Genomic DNA, 21,559 nt, shown 5'->3' with positions numbered 1-21,559 from the left:
AGTGCTCTGCCATACCCACATTTGAAAAGAAGTCTGCCTTTAGAAGGCGTTTCTTATGTACAACCAGATCCTGCCACCTGCCTGAGGAGAACCCTTGAGCAGTCTTTCCAAGTTTTGACTGAGCTGTGAGACTACAGAAAATATTTTTTTAAAATACTTTTCTTATGTATTACTTTTAGAATTAAACAAAAACATATTTAAAGAAGTATGCTGTTATTTTCAATGCTTAGCCCCTTCACATAAAAGTGACAATTAAGAACTGAAGCATAAGATACACCTCTTCAAAAAATATAGAGTAGGATATTATTATTTAAAAGGTATATCTAAAAATATCTTGATAAATATCTATTGAAGTTTCCACATGATGAAAGCATCCACCTCTGAAACTCAGGAAGTAGCAGAACATCACAGTCTTAGGGAAATGTTAAATCAATCTCTTCATTATGTTTTGAAATTTGAACTCCTGGCTTTAAGTGTATAGCAAATATAAAGGTTATCCAAGATTCTGTTCTTTTAAATAACTAAATGATATACTTTCACACTATGGTTTTAGGCACTCTATAAATACATGAATAGGTAGTGTGTACAGGAAAGAGAGAGTAGGAGGGGTTTTGGAGAGGCTCATTTATTCACAATTCATAAATCAGCCTATAAGGGTAGAAGTTATGTTTAACAGGATGCTGTCAGCTCTATTTCTGCCAAAGGCAGTGAACTCAGGAAAAAAAATGCAGCACTGTGAAATTGTTTAAACTGCTAATCCCAACTGCTTTCATTTTATAGAGATATTTAGGGAGATGCATACTATTTGACATAATAAGCTGTGGTCATACAAAAGAAAATGCAATTCCAAGCATCAGAGAAATGGACATTGTATTTACATTCAAAATTATGTGCTGTCATTGAAGTTCCCTGGTATAGGTAAAGACCAAATAATATATTATTAAGTAAGTGCAACGTGAATTTTATTGATCTATTAATATTAACCTGGAGAATTATAGGCAACTTTGTGTTTTAGTTGACCAAAGCTAGTCTAAATGGACCAACAATAATAAAACATGTCTTTGGATATAGGAGGTCAACTACTACATGCCAAGCAAAATAAGTCAGATGGAAAGGACAAGAATCATGTAATTTCACTCAAATGTGTGGTATAAAAAAGAAAGCAAGAAATGAACAAATAAAACAAACAAATAAACAAAAAAAGCTCCACTGATACAGACAGCAGTATGGTGGTCACCAGAGGGGAGGGGGCGTGAGGGCAGGTTGAAGAGGGTAAAGGGGGTCAAATATATGACACTAGAAGGAGACTAAACTTTAGGTGATGAAAACACAATGCAATATACAGATGATGTATTATAGTATTGTATACTTGAAACTTGTGTAATCTTATTAACCAATGTTACCCCAATAAATTTAATAATAAACAAAACAAAATGACTATTCTAAGAGTATAATTTTTGGTGTTTCTGGTCAAAATTTTGTTCCGTCTAAGACAATCTAAAACCTGAAAAAAAAAGGAAACATACAAAATTCTTTCTTCTGTAAGAGCAGAATACAAAGAGTTAATTGGTGTAATTAAAAGAAAACAACACATATGTGTTTTTTTAAGGGCTAAGAACAGATGGATAACATATATTTTGCATTAATTATATTTGTTTTTCAATTTATAACCGTTACCGTGTTTAACATGATAAAAACTTGAGATGTGATCTTACCAATTAATGTTTCATGGATAGTTCTTCTAATGGAGACTTAACAATGGACCCTACCCTTCTAATCCCATTGTGTTTAAGGCTACTGGTTTTATAACACTATTTTACTATCTCTAAGTTCTCAAAATTCCTATCAATGAATAATAATAATAATAATAGGTAGCATTTATTGAGCATGTATGTGCCAGGCAATAATATTTGTGTTTTTCATATATTATAGCATTTATCCTTCACAATCAAACTACAAAATAGCTATGAGTATTATACCCTTTTCATGAATGAGAAAACTGACTGGACTAGCAAAAGTAAACCTGGGATTCAAACATGGGCAACCTGAAGCTCTGATTCCATGTGTTATCTGTTTAGATATTTCTGTCTTGCAATGGAGTACGGTTAAGGTTCCTTCTTTTCAGTTTTGCATACTTCCGTCTTTTAATAGTGCAAAGATAGCATCACTGCATATCCTCTGCATTGCTCTGCTATTCATCACATTCACTGACTAATCAATAACTTTCAACAGCTAGTTCACCAGTCCACCAAGTAAATGCGTAGGGTGCTTTGCCTTACTAAAGTGTGATCACCATCTAGTGGTAAATATGTAATAACAGCCAGTTATACAATGATTATTAATGAGTTATGACATTTCTAAAACATGTTTTGATACACAAATTCGACTAAAGAACCTACAAACTTAGATACAAACAAACCAAGTCTATGGTAAACAATATATGGCAATGATCTATTGTGTGCGTAGTGTTATTTTGAAATAACACAGCCTTTGGGAGATTGACTCTTGTGATAAGAATTTTTAAATGTCTTCAATATGCATAGTCTTCCATTTTATTTTTGAGTTATGTCACTATTGAAAATATTTTAATAAAAATAATAGCATTCAGGAAAAGAAAAAAATGTGGCTAACATTCACTAAGAATAAATACCAACTGGAAAAGTAACTAGATTTGTATAGCTATGTGAGAGCTTGGACAAAAGGGCCTTGCTCCTATTTTGATTTTAAGTATTCTAGGTATTTTTGTCTGTTTGGTTTCATGCTCTCTACTTTGCTCTATTACCTGTAAGCACATGCACACATTTCTCTTTTGACCCATCTAACGCTAGATTCTATATTCACCTGCCAGATTTTCTCAGTTCCCAGATCTTCCAAAATCCATTCTTCTTGTCAATTTCAAAACATGGGGCTTAACAGTATTTGCAAACATATGTGTCTTAAGTAGAGGTGTTAAATTTTTATCCAATCATCTTAAAGTAACTTTCAATATCTATCTATTAATGTAATTTATAATATGATGTCCTCATAATTGGATCGTTTATGTATTCCATGCTTTTCAAGTAAAATTTTTACTTGGTCATAATATTGCTTTTAAATATACAACTGAATTCTATTTTCTATATTCTTTTTAAAAGTTTTGTATCTATAATTGTGAAATGGGCCCACAGCTGTGGTGGGGGTACTACACTTGTTTGGTTTAGAATTATGTTTACACTATATTTGTAGAACCAACAATAAAGTTTCCTTTTTACTTTTCTTTTCCTCAAAAATTGCAATGAACCTAAAAATTAACTAATTTATTTTTTAGATAAAGTTTTTAAAATTCAGTCATAAAACATTTTAAGATGGGAACGTGATGTAGAAGTTTCAAAGCTCATTTTTTTCCACTGTTATTACTCTATGCTGAGTTTCTGTTTCATCTTGGTTCAGTATTGGTAATGCTTACTTTCATAGAAATCTATTATTTAATAAAAAATTCCAAACATATATATTTTTCACTCAATGTACATGTGGCCTTAATTCCTTTCCTTCTAAATTGCTAAGGTTTATATTTACACTTTCTCACTTTCATTTCTCCAGAAGTTTTTTGAGGTATCACTTATTTTATTGTAGTTCCTTGTGTTATTATTTTCTCTCTCTCAAAGAAACAAAACAAACAAAAACTTTGGATTAACATATATTTACTCTTTAATTCTAATTCATTAATTTCTGCTTTTCATGTATTCATTCTTTTGCTTTTATGTACTTCACTGACCAGTTATACTTTTAAAATTGAATTCAGAGTTCACTTAATTTCATTTTTTGTTTAATACTAAAGCATTTAAACTATGAATTTTACTCTGATTACAGTTTTGGTTACATCTCATAAGTTTGATAAGAATTTTGATTGCGATTGTCTACTAACTTCGTAATGCAAGTTTATAGTTCCTCTTTGACCTGACATTATTACTTTGCAATAATTCAGGTTTTATTATATTTTACTTACTGTTTTGTCATTTTCTTTTATTACGAATCTTTCTCACAAATTATAATGTATGTAATTTTTATTCTGCAGAATTCATTTATGCTATATTTTTGGTGTTAAGAGTTATACATTTTAAAACATCTAACTGAATGATTTCAAAGAATCTATGTGAGTATTCTCTCTTCAAAAAAGTACAAAGTTCAATACATACTATTTAATGCTCTTACTATTTTATTAATGTCTCTAATTGCATTGTGATTTTGTTTACTTGACAGAGTAAAAACTGAGAGAGATACTTTGAAATGTCGTCAGAATCTTATTGTACTTAAAAGAGCTTTTATTCGATAGAGTTCAACATCATGTTATCTGAATCCTCAAATGATAGTGATCCTCTCGGTTTACTTTCTACCTGCCCACCCTCCTTTGCCTGATATTGATATTGCTATGCCTATTGTATTTGTTTTTTATATACTGCTGGTATGGCAAATGAAACAGGAAGATAAAGACTGATTTGGATCAGTTAAGGTGTACCACTGTCTTATCAGTAGAATTGATCCCCTAAGAGAAATCTGGGTTATGTCACTGTGGCAGAAGAGACAGTGGCTCCAATGTCATAGTAATCAAGAGTGCATTCAATTGGAAGCCACAGAGAACACTGAATGAGAAGCAATTGCAATTAAAACTAAAGGAAACATACAAGTTTATTTTTCTAGGTGAAGTGCACAGGACTTAGGCAGTTGTCAGTATACAGTTGTGTCTACCCAAGGCTACTTCCAAGGGAGCAGAATCAAGCTCATGACAAAGATGGGCTCTAAGGAAGACTATGACTGCATTCATTAACTAAAGATCCAACTAGATACTAAAGTATCTATCATCTTTGAATCAAATATATTTTGGTTGAATTTTTTAATGATGGATGTATATAGAGAAATAGGAAAAATTCTATCTTCAAAAGTAAACTATTTTTTTAATTGACTAAATTACCTAAGCCAAAATAAAAATCTAATGTCACAAATTTGTTTCTGAAAGCATGGATTTCAACAACTTTTAAGACATATTATATATGTGTATATATTATAGGCCTATATTCTATGTATTGTATTACAGGTAGATGGTCTTCGGTGTTGATTTGAACACATTAAGCATTAATTCAATGAGGTCTGATTTATACACTATTTCAGAATTGATCTCTACCCTAAATAAAAAGAGATATTTTGTTGTTTCTGATAATCATTTTTCGTTAATTCTACAAAAAAAAATGTTTGCTATTAAATATCGCCAATTTATAAACATTTATGGTTAAATGTATTTTTCCCATTATTTTTATCCCATGCACTAGAAAAAAGCAAAGTGTAGTTACATTTTACTACAGTTCTGCCAAACATAGTAATGAATGTAAATTCATAGTATGAGTGAATAATGATGTATCTCATCTCATTTTAATTTCAGTAATTGAGTGGGAAAACAGGAAGATCTATTAAAAGGAACTGTGCTGGTCAAGCACTAATGAGAAAATCTCTGAGTCACTGGCTGTCATGGTAACAGGGCATTATGGAAATCTGATTAGTATGCCCAGCAACTACTTAAGTGATAGGCTACACTTCTAATTGTGTTGTCTCTGCTTGCAAGATGGGCTTTATGTTCCTAAGAGGTGAGAGGTGGCATGGCTCTGTTTATCCATATACCAGATACAGAATGCACTACAGGTTCAAAAATTAAATTCAAACATCTAATACTAAAGATAATTATACTTTGAGGAAATTTCCAAAAATTTAAATTAAAAGAAAAATAGTTCACTCTTTTCATTAACTCACCCATTTCTAAAAAACTTAGTTTATTTTTATTTCAATCTGATTACACTGAATTCATACCAAGATAAAAATGTTTTGTTGTCTTTTAAGAGAGTTTTGTGAAAACATGAAAAACAAATCAATAAAGAGTCCTCCTAAGAACAACATTTCCCAATAGAGTGGTTTAGAAATTGCACCAGAACTGTGAGTCTCCAGGAGTAATAAGACCAGAGAATGTTAGAAAGAAGCAGATGCCAGAGTGTTTACAAATGTTAAGAGTAATGATAAACAACAGAAGACAGTCAGGATTGGGGATAGGGGTTTTCTGCCACCAGACATAATGTATCTGTGTATTTAACAATATCTTTCCTTCTATGCCCTTGGCCTTTGGGGTATAAAAATTCAATGAATTCTGAACATTACAGAGTTCAATGCTTTCAGTTCTATTTTGTTCTCTTTAATATCTTGAGTGTCATTGAATTTTTAAATAAATTGATCACTGCCTTCCGATCCTTTATGGTAGGTAACATAATTCTAAAAGAAAAACCTGTATGATTAACAGAGGCAAAGTAAACATTAGCATGCATTATTGACTAGAAATCCATGAGCCTTGTCAGAACTTGTGAGTACAAGAAGCATTAATAACACTTGTTTGGGGAAGCTTATTACTCTTGTTGAATGCATCAGCATGTGGGCTAAGTTTTACAGGTACCAAATATCAAAATAAATCAATCTAAAGTCAATATAATGAAAGCCAAAGGAACATTTATCTACACATTTCTAAATTCAGTGGAGGGTGTGTGGTTGCAGAGAGAAAAGTGTCATCAAAAACAATAAAGTACAAAGTTTTATTTGCACAGTGTAATTCCTAGAGATCTATCATATACCATACAGAGTACAGTAAACAATAGTGTAGTCTGTGTTTTAAAAAATTGCTAAAAGGGTAGATCTTATGTAAAGTGTTTTAATGATGACGATGACAATAAACTGAGTGGCGGGAAACTTCTGGAGATGATTGAAATGCTTATGCATAGACTGTGGTGATGTTTCAAGGATGTATACCTATCTCCAAACTCATCAAGTTGTATATGTTAAACATGTACAGTTTTTGTCCATTATTCATATTTCCATTTTAAAAAGCCAGGAGAGTGGAGAAACAGAATACACAAATACATTCCCAGGAGAGATTGGGCTGGTTTCAGGGAGTTATGTGCACTGACCTGGGATGGAAGCAGCAGTTGGAAAGCCAGTCAGTGTGGCTGCATCCTGTTAGAAGCACATTGCCTTTGGGGAGCCCCACCAACTTCCAGATGTGGTCCTCACCACAGGAGACCAGGATGTCTTTTCGGGGGTGTATGGCGATGCTATACAGGGAGAGAGGAGAGAGAATTATGGGAAGATATCAGCAAATGGTTTCACATTGTAAATAAATAAAACAGCAGCTATTATCCCATTTCAGTAAGGAAGGACAGAGAGTTCAGAGAATGCTGGTCTGGAACTCAGAGGAACCAGGTTTTAGCATCTAGGCTATAGCTCTAACGTTAATCACTTTCTGAATGCCATCAATCAAATTAACTTCACTGGATCTCAGATTCCTCATGTGCCAAATGAGATGGCTGATTTAGGTACTTGCTTATGGCTAATTCTGTTTTAAAAGCAATAATTCTGTTTTTCTTTTTCTCTTATGGAGAAAAAGTGATACCAGTCAAAATTTGGTGTTGGGCTATTTGGAACAGTAGCCATGCTTATTATTAAGAAAATACAAATTCTTTTCAGACTGTAGTATATCTTAAATCAAGCATGATCCAGGAAAAGATCATGAATCATAACCATTACCACAGTCCTATAATAGATACTATAACTGAAACATTAAGTCCATGGCCTACTAGTATCTACACCAAGCAAAGGAGCTCAAATTCTGTGCTATTATACCACTTAAATTGGCTGCAGTCAATGCACAGTAAACAGATTACAGTGATGAATTCAGGATGCATATGGCAATCCCCACTCTATAAAGGAATAGAGGGAAATGGAAAAGAAGTATGTAAATTTAATGATTAACACATTAACCAGTATTATTTCAACGGGGTTATGATCATTGTGGCTATTTAAATATTGGAGCTAAACCATACCAAAATCAAGAGTCTACAAGGTTAATGTCTGATCTTTTATCTATGGCAATGCTCTAATCTTATTTATATAGAGTTTTATCTATGCCTTAAAATGTAATTGAAGCAAATGTGCCCAGTGTTAAGCGCCTATTAAAATGCCAGCCTAATTAGCACTGAATTGCTCAGCTTCAACACAACCTTCTCAAGTGTAAGACATAATACATTTACTTGCCTATATAGTGAAGTGAAACAGAGAAGGACTCAAAAAAAAAAAAAATCACGCACTTGTTTTTCCCACAGTACATTCTATGAATGGCCTTGTTCCTTTTCTTCTGCAATAAGAACTTAAGGAAATCAATTTCCCAAAGAAATCATGGTCTCAGTCCATATCTGCATGGGTAACTCCAGGGCTTACCCAGGAGCAAAACATTTTTTTCATTGTGGATCCCTTCCATTAATAACATTTACCCCCAAAATGTTGAACTGAAAATTCATTTCCTTGCATTAGACCTGGAAAGTTTTGTAAATCTGCTGTGGTCAATCCATGTTGGAAACAAGTAAAGACTATGAGCAAGGCCTTCTTTCTTGTGAAACACTGTTTCCTTTTTCCCCAGCACTTTGCTACTCAAAACAAACACAGTAGATGGGAAATTTTTCATTTTGCAATTCATCATAATGTTGGTTTGTGACTTTCAGAAGGCCAATTCAGGAAAGGAATTTATTACAGCTCAGAATGGGTAAAGAATACATTTATAGAACTTAATTAGAAGAAAAATATGATGAGAGGTAAAAAATGTCAGACTGAAATGAATTCTATATTCAAATACACATAAGAAGGCCGACCAAATCCTTGAAGCTACTGAGTATGATGTATGTTGGCTCACAGCTTTCCTGGCAGACACATGCGCACTTGACTAGATGATAAATGACCCTCTTTACGTGAAGATAACTAAATCATTGATGTCTTTACAAATTTTGAAAGATAAGTTTCCAAAATGACTTTTGTGAGGGGAGCTATTTGCAGAAGTTAAGGAAAAAATAAAAACACAAATCCACTGGTGGCTAATCCATTTTGGAAGTGTTTTTCCAGACTCATCATCCCTTCCCATTTGGGGCCTCCTCCATCCCAACGGCAACTTCTACTTCAACTCCACAAGGACTGATCACACTCTCTGGTGTCTTTGTCCATATATTCTTTCTCTCAAACTGGCGTTTTTAAAATATATATATATATATATTTCTAATCTATAAATAACTTTTTTTTCTAATGATTCTGCAGAAGTTTTAGTCAAACACTGATATACTATTCTTCAAAGAATATATTTTACTTCACCCATGAAATTGTCTTTAAATGAACAGAAATATTTCCAGTGTGTATAGGAAGGAACTTAACGCTTTATAACAATCAGCTAGCCAAAAAATACTTGTTATTGAATTGGTCACTGGGTAAGTGCATCTGCAAAGACTGGGTCACAGTCACAGATGAAGATCCCAGTCGAGAGCTGTAACTCCCAAGTCAGATCACTCCACGTGGGAGGTGATCAAGATGGGGAACACACGGACCAGAAATATGTCCCCAGATACTCAAGTTCAGTGCTATCATCGATTCTATAACGAGTCACTAGGGTCTGAAGTCCTGCTCCTCCATCATCATCAATGAATGGTAACGATGTCTAACATTGTTTGAAAACTTAATGTATCCCCAAATTTGTCCTAAATGCTTTTAATTTTCACAAGTGGGATGACAGCTCATGAAGGCAGGGGTTTATGTCTGGTTTGTTTGCTGTATACTTGCTGAATACTCAACCCCAGCTGTGGTTGGCACATAGTAGATAATCAACAAATGCTTGTCAAATATCTGACTGAGTGATTCACTTTGGTACTATGAGTTTTGTTTATTTTATGGCTCAGTAAACAGAGGTTGAGATATTATGTAAATTATTCAAGTTCACATTTGGTAATGGATAGAGGCTGACTTTGAATTCAGGACAGTTTGATTTTGAGGTTTATGATTTTAGCTACTTCTACTGAGTACCAATATTTCATAGCTTATTATTTATATATGTGTATTATAGATATCAATAACTATTGTTATAGAGATTGAAGATAATTATCATTACTCCCAGTAAACGCTTGAGTCATTATTAAACCCCACGTTAAAAAAACCATCTTGGAATTGTCAGGGTATATACTGGATCTGGGTACCGCGTGACCTAATAGTCTGAAAGGGGTTAGAGGATCCTGCCCTTTACAGTTAAAATGCTCTGGTGTTGTAGGAGAAAACAGGTGACAGCACCTTCCTACATTCCTGCCTATCTAAGGCTTCTGTGCCAATATAGTACACGTTGCACTTGATAAGGTATTTCATTTATTCTCTTGTGCTACTATTATGAGCCTTGTAGTGTACTTCAAGTTGTCAGAGGGCATTGCCTATTTATCCACCATTTTACAGACTACTCTGTGAAAAATAAATGTAGAAGGGTATTTAATAAGCATTGATTCCATGGGCTTTTAATTCATTCAGCATTTTCCTAGTACACTCATCACTCTTAAGAGTTGAGGCCTCAACTCTTATCATTCTACTTATTTCTGAATCAGTCTTTTGAAGAAGTTGAAGAAAAAGAAACAACTAACACTCCATAGGAGTCAGTTCTTGATCCTAAAATTGCATAGATTAACTCCTTTAATGGTCATGATATCCCTATGAGTCAGGTCTACTATTATCCCCATTTTGCAGATGATGAAACTTGGGCTCACAGAAGTTAAGTGATCAGCTCAAGGTCGCGAAGCCAGGAAGTGGCAGAGAGGGGACATGAATTTGAGTGGACTGTGTCCAGAGTCCATGTCTCTCAGCAGAGTGAGCTCAGAACCTCAGTTTCCTTTTCCTTTTTCAGACGACACAAGGAGCAGAAGCCAAGGCAAATGTCTTGTTTATATCTAGGGGATTTCTTGAGATGCACCTTGAAGTTCTGAATGAACTGATATTTTTCTCTATTGTTTTCTAATGATGTGTGATTGCCACTTGTTATTTTCTGTTAGTTAGGCACTGGCTAGGTTCAGTGTGGCAGAGAGATAGATCAAACATGATTGAAAAATAAGTACCTATGTTCTAAAGCAGAGGTTAGGAAACCTTTTCTGTCAAGGGCCAGATAGTAAATATTTTAGGCTTATGGATCATATGGTCTCCATTGTGACTACTCAAATCTGCCATTGTAGCAGGAAAGCAGCAATCGACAAAATATAAGTGAATGAGGTTGTGTTCCAATCAAACTTTATTTATAAAAGCAGGTAGCTCGTGGGCTAGATTTGGCCTCTGGCCCTGGTTTGCCTACCTCCGTTGAAAGCATTTGCATGGCATAGCGTAGACTAGTGTTTAAGAGTATGGGCTCCAGAGCAAGATATTAGTTTGAATTTTTGCTCCAGTATTCACTTGCTAGGCATCCTTGGATAAATTATTTCACCAGCCTTCATCTCAGGGCCCTCATATGAAACTTGGGTAGAATATAAACTATGAGGTATACATATACGAGGTAAATATTTTACCTCATAGGTTTATTTTGAGAACTAAATGTTAGTACATGTAAAGGACTCAGAACAGAGTTCTACACATAGAAAAACTCAGGACACATTAATTACCATAGTGCAGGCAGACAGGGTCCCAGGTCCAGTATTGAAATACTAGCCTACAACTTACTTATGAGCTGATAACACTGCACAATCTCTCAGCCTCAGTTTCCTTATTTGTGACAAGGAGGAAATAATAAAACTGATTCATAGGGGTGCAGTGAGGATAAAATAAGTTGATCTATATAAAGGTTTAGAATTATATTTGAATGTGGTCAGCTCTCTATAATATTTATCTATTATCATTTATCAATATTATTGTACTTTGTTGTAACCTGGCGCTTCAAATAGTTAGTTTCTGTAATCCATATATGCCTCTTTTAGACGTCATGCGTAGGAAGTATAGTATTTAAAATGGTAGCTATTTTGAGAGAAATGATGTTTCCATGCGGTTTTGATAAGACACTGGTGATTACTTACTGGGTTTGATTTAATGTTTAAAACCTCTGACAAAAACGTAGCCGTCATATATTATACTTTCACAAATGAACATGAGGGGGTTGTGTGGTTGTTTCTTTCATAATACAGTTTTCAGGATTGGATTCAGCGAAACCATGGGCAGTATGTGCACACTGTCTCCTATCCCTGCCTTCACGTATGCAATGGGCACAAAGTGGTTGCTGTACACGAGAAAGGCGTCCACTAGGCCCTCGGTGTGCTGAAATGAAGACAGCACAGTGCCTTTCCTCAAGCTCTGTCCACAAATGGGGTCTCTCTTGTAACCACAGAATGGCTTTCATTCTCAGAGATGTCTTCCCGAAGTTCTAATTAATAAGAATAATGAGCTCTTACTTAATATCTTCTTGGCACCTGCTCTAAGTGCCACGAAGTCATTTTGCTTTCAACTTTGAATATAAGCATTGTGCTTCCCTTTAACTTACTATTAATTATAATTACAAGACTCGAAGATAAAGGCTCTGTCACCTCATCCCCAAGTTAATAAGCCTGTGACGAGGGTGAAAATAGTACAGGAAAACATCTCAAGGATTCAAAAAAGGAAAATGTGGGTGAATGCTCATCCTGTTTCTTAATCAAGTCATGTCCTGATGAAATATCTATAAAATGTTTTGTTAAACAATATTGCAGGCATGTTACATAAAATATTATATTCTAGCAGGGCTTTTTCTCTCTTTTATAATAGGGCACATTCCCTATAATAGACCATCTGATATATACTTCAAAAGCTCTCCTCTCTAATTGAAATTGTTCTTTCCAGTAGTGGCATTACACAAGGATATTTTGGAGAGAATATGTGTAGGTGTATGGAGAACACTATTAATTATCAGTAAAGTTGGTGACATAAGCACCACTGTTAGGCTTTTCAAAGAGAAGAATATTAATCCAAAAAAAGATTGTCACAGAAAAGACTAATTAGATACCCCTGTCTTCACTTTAGGTTATTCAGCATTGTAAATGTTTCCTTCACTTCAGTTCGCAGGCGCTAATTATTTCCAACATAGAAGATACACGGTGGGTTGAAAATAAATCAATATCAAAGTGTGTGCCCCATGAGCATTTGGTGACTAGTTATCTACTCATCCTTAATGACAACACACACTCACACGGTACATATGCCTTTATCCAGCTTACCAGGACAAATATAAACGAGCACAAAAGACGCTACTGCCTATTGCTCAGCTAATAATTGCCTCTTATATTTGGATATGCATTGGGATTTACCAAGCCCTCTAACATACAATATTTTTTTCCTTATTTCTACAAATGCAGTAGGCAAAAAGACAGGGAGCTTACTTGAGTGGGGGGAAACAAACAGCAACACATTAAAATAAACTAAACAAAATAAAACCCAGCTGTCAGAAAAATGTAACAAAGTGATACGGAATGATTTGGGGAGAATGTTACATTTGATAAGGTTGGTTAGGGGACTCCTTTCTGAAGATGTGACAGTCTAGTTGAGATCAGAATGCCAAGAAGGAAAAAACACCCTCGGGATGATTTAGGAACAGGTGTTTCAGGCACGGGGGGACGGCACGTGTGAAAATGCTAAGGCTGCAAGGAGCTGGTGTTTTCAAGGGACAGAAGGAAGGCCAGGGTGACTGCGGAGAGCAGGGGGACTGTGTCAAGGATGAATGAGAAGCAGTAGGAAAGGAAAGAGAAGATCAGGTAAGGCCTCATAGGCTGAACGAAGGAGACTGAAATTTACCCTAAGGTCATTGAATGTTTTTTAAGTAGGAGAATGATATATACTTGATAATTCCTTAAAAGATCTCTCTAGCTGCTCTGTGAAAAATGAGAAAATGGGGAGCCAGAGAAGAAACCAGGATATGAGCTAGGAGTATATAATAATAAGCTAAAAATAATGGCTTTTGATCCATTTAACATATAGCTCCTCATTATTAGGACAGCGGTCCCTTCAGTATGTTAACATTTTCACCATTGCCTTCAGGAAGAGTCAATTCATAGTGGTTCTCATCAATAAAGAATATTAAATAATTAAGGGTGCTTTAAAAAGTGGCAAAGCAAAATGGGGAAAAAATCATAAAAGAAACGTGTGCACAAAACTAAATAATTAGAAATCTTCTGTCAAAGAATGATATCAGGTCTCATTCATTTTCTGAAGTCAGCTAAGAAAATGTGAAAACATGAGATCTTAATACTTCGTTGGCACTTTAAATTTAAAAACTGTGATATTACAGATTTTATTCCAAGCTAAGTCCTATGTACATTGTCTGATTGTCTGGATCTTGGAAAGTAGCACTTTCCTTTCATTTTCACTAAATAAGAAGTCAGACAATTAAGTTTGTGAACTCATCCTAGAAAAAGTGCCACATACCTCTTTGCTGAATATTACTATGGACACCTTTAAAGTACTTCCCTTGGGAAGCTATGCACCTACACCAGCGCCTAGTCTACCCTTTAAAGCTATTTTGGAACTCTTTTTCTGGAATGGCCATAAGAGCTGTTATCGTATTACCCTTGATGTCCTGAATGTCATCAAAATGTCTTCCTTTCCATATTTCCTTTATCTTTGGGTAAAGAAAGACGTCATTAGGGGCCAGATCAGGTGAGTAGGGAGGGTGTTCCAATACAGTTGTTTGTTTACGGGCTAAAAACTCCCTCATAGACAGTGCTCTGTGAGCTGGTGCATTGTCGTGATGCAAGAGCCACGAATTGTTGGTGAAAAGATCAGGTTGTCTAACTTTTTCACGCAGCCTTTTCAGCACTTCCAAATAGTGAACTTGGTTAACTGTTTCTCCAGTTGGTACAAATTTATAATGAATAATCCCTGTGATATCAAAAAAGGTTAGCAACATTGTTGCAACCAGTTCGTGAACTTAATTGTCAGACCTCATAGTAGGTGGGGTAGTTTCAGTTTGTGGATGTTTAAATAATGCCCTGGAATGCAGTCATAAAGGCTAATGTCTCCTTTCTATAGTTCTAGTCCAGACTGATGTTCTGACAACCTTACATGTACAATAGATGTGGAGTGGGCAGGGGACCAAATAGGCTGTCCCCTGCCTTGCTACCTGGCTGCCAGTGCTCATCCCTGTCATCAGCAAGGAAGGAGGCAGCCGACACTGTTACCTATCTTCTGGCTCAGCTGTGGGGAGAGGCCTCAAGTGGTGACTTAGATACTCAACAGATATTGTTATTCAAAAGGCCATTTACCAAAAGAACAAATTCACACATGTTATGTAACAGCACAACAATTATCCACATTCTCAGTTTGCAGACAGCAAGCTAGACCCTTTTTACAAGATGTAAATTGTTTGGTCTTTTTCACCCCATGTAAAAGAGCAGTTCCCTACAACTTCCCAATTTATTAATTTATTCTTAAGTTAGCACTAATTTATACTTTTAAACTAAAGTTTTATTTTATAACCAAATATAATCTGTTCTCTAGAAAAAGTCTTCAGAGAGGATAAAGGCAAATTTCAGTTAATCTTAATTTAATCAACTATTTATAAAAAGGGTAATACTATTTTTACCTCTTCTATATACTAATATAAATGCTCCATTGAAATTAGGAGATTTGTATTTTTATAAGAAAAAAAATTCTTCAAATACACATACAAATGTAGATATTTTCTACCAACACTCAAATGTCATTGATGAAAAGTTATATATGCAAATACGAAGCCTAATAATCTTTTAAAATGCACCATCACCTCATCTACCAAGCTGCATATCTTTGCTTCCTGGAGAAGGGGGAGCTGCCACTTTGGTGAGTACAAAGCTGGGCCATTTCCTAATTATCTTTCAAATGAAAAGTCTTAACACCTGGGGATCAGTGGCCTTGAGCAAAAGTCATTTAACTTAATTATGTTTCTGTTTCCTCACCTTAAAAAAAAAAAAAAAAAGTGATATAATTTATCCTGTATCCTTTAGTTCCTTCTTGTTTTATTTACTCAAAAAAAGAAAAAAGAAGAAAAGACAAAAAAAAACTTAGGAGCAGTTAGTCTTAACCTGAACAATATCATTTCTATTTTCTACAGAAGTTGTTGAACTTTCTAATATATGAAAGACCATTTTAAGATACAGAGTCAACTAAATGAACTTATAAACTCCAAAGATTGGGGAAGGCAGGCCCCATTATTTTGGTAAATGGAATGAGGAAGATTAAAAAAAAATAGGTTAACTACTCCAGATTTATGAAAATATCTCGTGGAACCTTCCTGCTACCTTAGCAGCTGAACATTTTATGCTACATAGTTTTATACCGATTGAGCTTCATGTTATGAAATCACTGTAGTTCTTTACGGTTTAACAAGTTTGAAAGTTGCATTACACATTTATGTTCTTAAGAAACCCATTTCAATAATAAAGTTTATTTGGTTATTTCATGTTTCAGCAATTTACAAGATTCTGTGTAGTTATGAATATAAAAATTTTCCATTTCCACATCTCCTTAGTATATTAGTTATACAGCGTAGATGCTTTTTAACCTGAAGTCAAACTTCCCCATGGTAAGAACTCTATCGTAAAAACCTCTTTCCAGGAGTATATTTAGAAATATAGCAACTGGAAGTGTTACTACATTAAGACATGGAACTGAGGTAAATTTACATGTTGAAATATAGTACAGAATTCTGGTCTGAACTTGGTCCAATTTATTAGAAACCATGAAGTCGATGTGATGATTACGATGATGTTTAACTACCAATGACTACTTTTGGTACCTAACTGGTAAATCAATTACAAATTCAAAATTAATTATAAATTCAGTCCTTTCTACAAGTAAGTTTTGGCATTTAAGATATACATCTGTATCTATAGAGATAAAGATACGTAATTTATCGTGTTATATAAATCTTTTTGAGTCTTAATTTCTATATTAAAAACGTGCTAAGACCGAATGAGTTTACATCATCATGCCGCGATTGTGTCAGAAGCCATGTGGTAGGACTGATGGAGATGAGAAAAGGGAACTAATCTCTGAATCTGGCACTCACTGTATGTAGCTGATAATTTCAGAGAGGAGACGCTGGAGAGCTGCAATGGGTGAGTCTCAGCAATCAGTAATTGATGGAGTAAAATGAAGGGGACAGAAATAAGAACTGAGATTATAAAAAACATCTCAATAAAGATATTTAAAAAAAAGTTGAAGTCAGGGTTGGAAACCAGATGTATACAGCGAGATGAACAAATACAATGAGAATTGTAAGGTTAAGTGGTGGAATTGGGTGGCCAATTGGACCAAGGTGAAAACCGATAAACATGTAAGATGGTAGGACATAAATCTTAATGAAGTGGACAGAAATGTGTCCAAACAATGACAGATTAAGAAAAGCAAGGAACAGACATGAGATGGGTTTTTATAATTTGCCATGCAGTAAGATGTTGCTTCATCAGTCTTTTATTATCATGCATTTTTCTTTCTGCATCATAAATGCTGATGTATTCCTTTTCTACTCCATAGGAAAGAAACAAAAATGAAGAAGTGTGTACTGACTCACTGTTTTATTCCCAACCACCCACTTTGGTTAAGAAAAGGAGGCCAAGAAAGCAATCCAAGCAGCAACCTGCTACAATCTCAGGTAAGCATGGGGGCTTGTTTTTACCCAGCCCAATATTACAATCAGAACTGGAGCAACTGCACATACATTTAATTCCATGTTTTATTATCTGCTCTGAGTTCTGCCAAATGTAGTGGGAGAAATGAAAGACATGCATCATTCCCAATACTTTCCAGCACACAGCTTAATCTACCCTCCTTTTATAAATAACTCAAATTATTATACTTTCCTGTATTGCAGCATTTAACATCTGCAGCACAGACCCTTCCCAAAATTAACCAAGGCTTCCCCAATACCATATGGCTCTGCCTCCAGTTACTCTTTGCCTGTGTGCCTGTGTGCATGTGTGTGTGTGTGCGTGCATTCATGTGTTGTTTGTTTTAACATTTCATTGTCCTTAGCAAGGAGAGAGAATCTCACTTCAAGGACAACCAGGAAAGGTGGCAAGGGTTTGCTACAGGGTCTATCAACCCCTCAGCCTGCTTGCTTAAATTCCCTGTGTCTTCTTTTCCTCTCTTTGCTTCACTTATGAGGGTATGAGAATGCATACTAAGAATCTATGGCTCGTGCACTCTGCTTTATTGTTTCTCAATATAAGGTGTCAGTGACCTGCCATGTTTCGTCTGATTTGCTAACTTCGTTTTATTTTGACTCTACTTGATATCCTTCCATCCTCTTATACAACAGATAAGCAGTTCCCCCAGCCCTCTCTCACACCTTTATCACTATTGCTAGTGCATTAAACAATGTACAAACTGTAGGGGGGAAAAAAGAATGATGTGGACAGATAATCATGGGAAACACTTCTTTAGTTCATTGTGGGTAAACAGGCACTGACAATTCTGAAAACAAGGTTGCAAATATATTAATAAAAATCATTCTTATTCTAGAACTTTTTTTGCCAATATGAAATTATTTTCTTATAACCTAAATACATTATTAGTTTGATAAAGATAGAAAGGATTTCAGATAGCATGATGTTTTTTTGTTTTGTTTTGTTTTGTTTTTGCTAAACAATCACAACAAAAGTTTAAACAATAGCGCTTTTGTTACCCAAAGTTTCTGTGGGCCTGGCACTGGAAAAGATACCTCAGCCTCAGTTTCCTCTTCTGTAAAATAGAGATAATAACTGTCTTTAGCTCATGTGGGAGATTAAATGAGATAATTCAAAAAGAGTGCTAAGTGTAATATCTGGTATTTAACAAAGTTTACCTATGCCAATTATTATTTTAAATAATTTTTGACAGTTTTTTCTCACATAGCTGATATTTCGTGGCAGGCAGAATTGTCTCCCCAAGATGTCCATGCCCACAGCCCTGGATCTGTGAATATGCTTAAAGAAAAGTATCCTGGAGGGTGGATCTAATCTAATCACAAAAACAAAAGCAGGAAAAATGAGGCAGAAGTGTAAATCAGAGAGACTCAAAGCATGAGAAGATTCGAAAGTGGAGTACAGGGGAGGCGGCATGAGTTATGGAATAGAGAGGACCTCTTGAAGATGAGAACTGCCTGCCCTGACAGTCCACAGGAAACAGGAACCTGACTGTCAGGGCAGGAAGTTCTCATCTTCTAGAGGTCAGGACTGAGGTTCCTGTTTCCTTGCTGACTATCAGGGCAGGCAGTTCTCATCTTCTAGAGGTCTCTGTCCATCATCTGAATGAGCCTGTACGCAGATCCTGCCTCAGAGACTCCAGACAAGAACCCAGACCTACAGATGCTTTGATTTTAGCCCAGGGCTAAAGCAGACAACTGAACCGAGTCTGCCCAGATTTCTGACCTACAGAATTGTGAGGTAAGAAATTTATGTTTGTTTGCGTCACTAAATTCATGGTAATTTGTTATAGCAACAATAGAAAACTAATAGAGTCTTACAGTGAGTAACAAAGGAAATTTAATTTAATTCGAAACATATATAGTCTATTTCATGGAATATGAAATTATAGTTTCTAATATTTTAAATCTAATATAATGGAGTCTCATGGGATTAGGTCAGTTGTTTCCAATAAAAAATCCATTACTATCTTATTTATAATTATATTATTTGTGTCAAATTACTGAAACAAGTCTAGATGGAACTAACGGGTTTTATACCATGTGTTGATTTTCTTAATGATATTTTTATCAGTCTTGAAACACACAAGAACATTGTAATTAAGTCAGGAAAACTGTAGGCAAAGAAAGGTATGTAAAATAAACTACTTGAATTTTCTCCTCAATGAAATGTTAAATTTTGGCAGGTAATTTCATCAGAGATATATACATATACATGTATATAATATTGTGTTATATTATTTACATATTATTTTATCCTGTACATATTATTATATATGTATTTATATGTTCTAAATCTTGTTTCCAAATAGTTCAACTGGTTGTATCAGATTATTGGACAAATAATTATCTGTGGTAAGCTCTTTTCCTAAAAAATAGACAAGAAACCGGTTTTAAAACAGGAACTTTCAACCTTTTCTAAACCACACCATTTTTAAAATATTTATGATAGTTTATGTATTTTAACTTATGAAATATAATTAAGACACATGAATCTACCTCACTTAAATCATATGAATAATCACTAGGTTATGCCATGTGTAGCTTTCTTTCCCCCAAATAACTGTTGATTACTCTTATTAAGAAGAAAATATATGGTTCCAATAGAAACATATATAATTAGAAATAATTACTAAAACTTTTTTTTTTTACTTTTGTTTTTCAACATTGATAAAAGTAAAAATATCCATAAGAATAAACTGGGTATTTCTATATAGTTGTAACTTTCCAGTAATATTTTACATTTATTTCTCCTCTGAAATTTGTTTAGTTCTATATAATATAGGAAAACAAAATCAGCTTTTGAGACCACTGTTATTTTCTCTACCATCAGTGTCTTTATTCAGCCTCTTTACAATGTAACTTTGTAGTACGTTTCCTGACTCTGAATATTGACCTTACTGTGTGAACTGCACTAACCAAGGAGATGTTAGTAAACATGGCACCATCAAGAGGCTTCAAGAATGTTTGCACCATTCGGTTTTCTGTCTCTTTTGTCCTTTATCATTGTCATGAGAAGGATGTACCTGCCCTAGCCTGATGGAGCAGGAGAGAAATACGTGGAGCGGTGCTAAAATGTCCTGTTTTTCCCCCATAGCAGCTCAGCTGACCCACACATGTGAGTGAGTTTAGTCAAGACAAGAACCACCACCATCCCAGCTTAATTACAAATAAGCAGAACTGCCTAAATGGCTACTTCAGGTGCCTGAGCATTACATACTTATTGTTGCATATCACTGAGGGTTTATGGGGGTTTTTTTTGTTTGTTTTGTTTTGTTTTGTTTTGTTTTTTAACACAGAATTGAGGTTAAAAAGCTAACAGATGCATTATTATACAATGCTTCGTGTTCTCTGAAATATTCCTTTTTTAGACTCAGAAGCTTTTTTTTTCACATTTTCCCCATTTACTGCTTTTGAATTAAATGTTGCTTGTTATATATGTTACTTTGAAATTATTATTAAATATTATGTTCATTATGATTAATTAGGTCCATAAAAATAAAATATTAACAATTTTAAAACTTTTCTGTTTAATATAATATGCATTTTTTTATGACAGTTTGCATGAGAGAAAGTGTTTAAGCTATTGTATAACTCACAGCATTTTGAGTCATACTCATTGGACATGAGCCAGAGTGACTGCCCACTTAGATATATACCATGTTATACATGCGTTGTGAAAAACATTTATTTCCTGAGTCACTCTCCACTGTCACTTACAGTTTGGGGCATCACCCTGTGTTTTCAATATTTCTGTAGTACTATGTATGCAAAATTATTTTATTATCCTATGACAACCAAATCAATTTCAAAAAGTTGTGTCACATATAGATGACTAAAATTAATTTAAAAAAATATTTGCTATTTATGACATCACTTCCTTCCATTGGTAAAGACAACAAAAACTTGAATACTCAAAAATAATTTAAAAATTAATTTGTTTTTTAGAGCCTCAATTTTATCCACAATCATTTAGCATTTATTGACTATTTACTCTGATTTTAAGATTTCACTAATCAATAAAACAAGGAGAACATAAAA

General features: G+C 34.5%; 1 protein-coding gene across 2 annotated transcripts in view; it reads right to left on the bottom strand.

Annotated features, from left to right (window-relative positions):
• SPAG16 (sperm associated antigen 16) overlaps window positions 1–21,559 on the bottom strand; it is a 747,944-nt gene that overhangs the window by 388,415 nt on the left and 337,970 nt on the right. For both annotated transcript variants that reach the window (XM_074312750.1, XM_074312756.1), the window contains one exon: window positions 6,975–7,118. In XM_074312750.1, coding sequence (XP_074168851.1) covers window positions 6,975–7,118 — 144 coding nt within the window. The remainder of the gene's footprint in view (window positions 1–6,974; window positions 7,119–21,559) is intronic.

This window comes from Rhinolophus sinicus, linkage group LG01, assembly GCF_036562045.2.
Source record: "Rhinolophus sinicus isolate RSC01 linkage group LG01, ASM3656204v1, whole genome shotgun sequence".
Classification (NCBI taxonomy): domain Eukaryota; kingdom Metazoa; phylum Chordata; class Mammalia; order Chiroptera; family Rhinolophidae; genus Rhinolophus; species Rhinolophus sinicus.
Note: the sequence above shows the minus strand (reverse complement) of the source record. Positions and strands in the feature narration are given on the sequence as shown.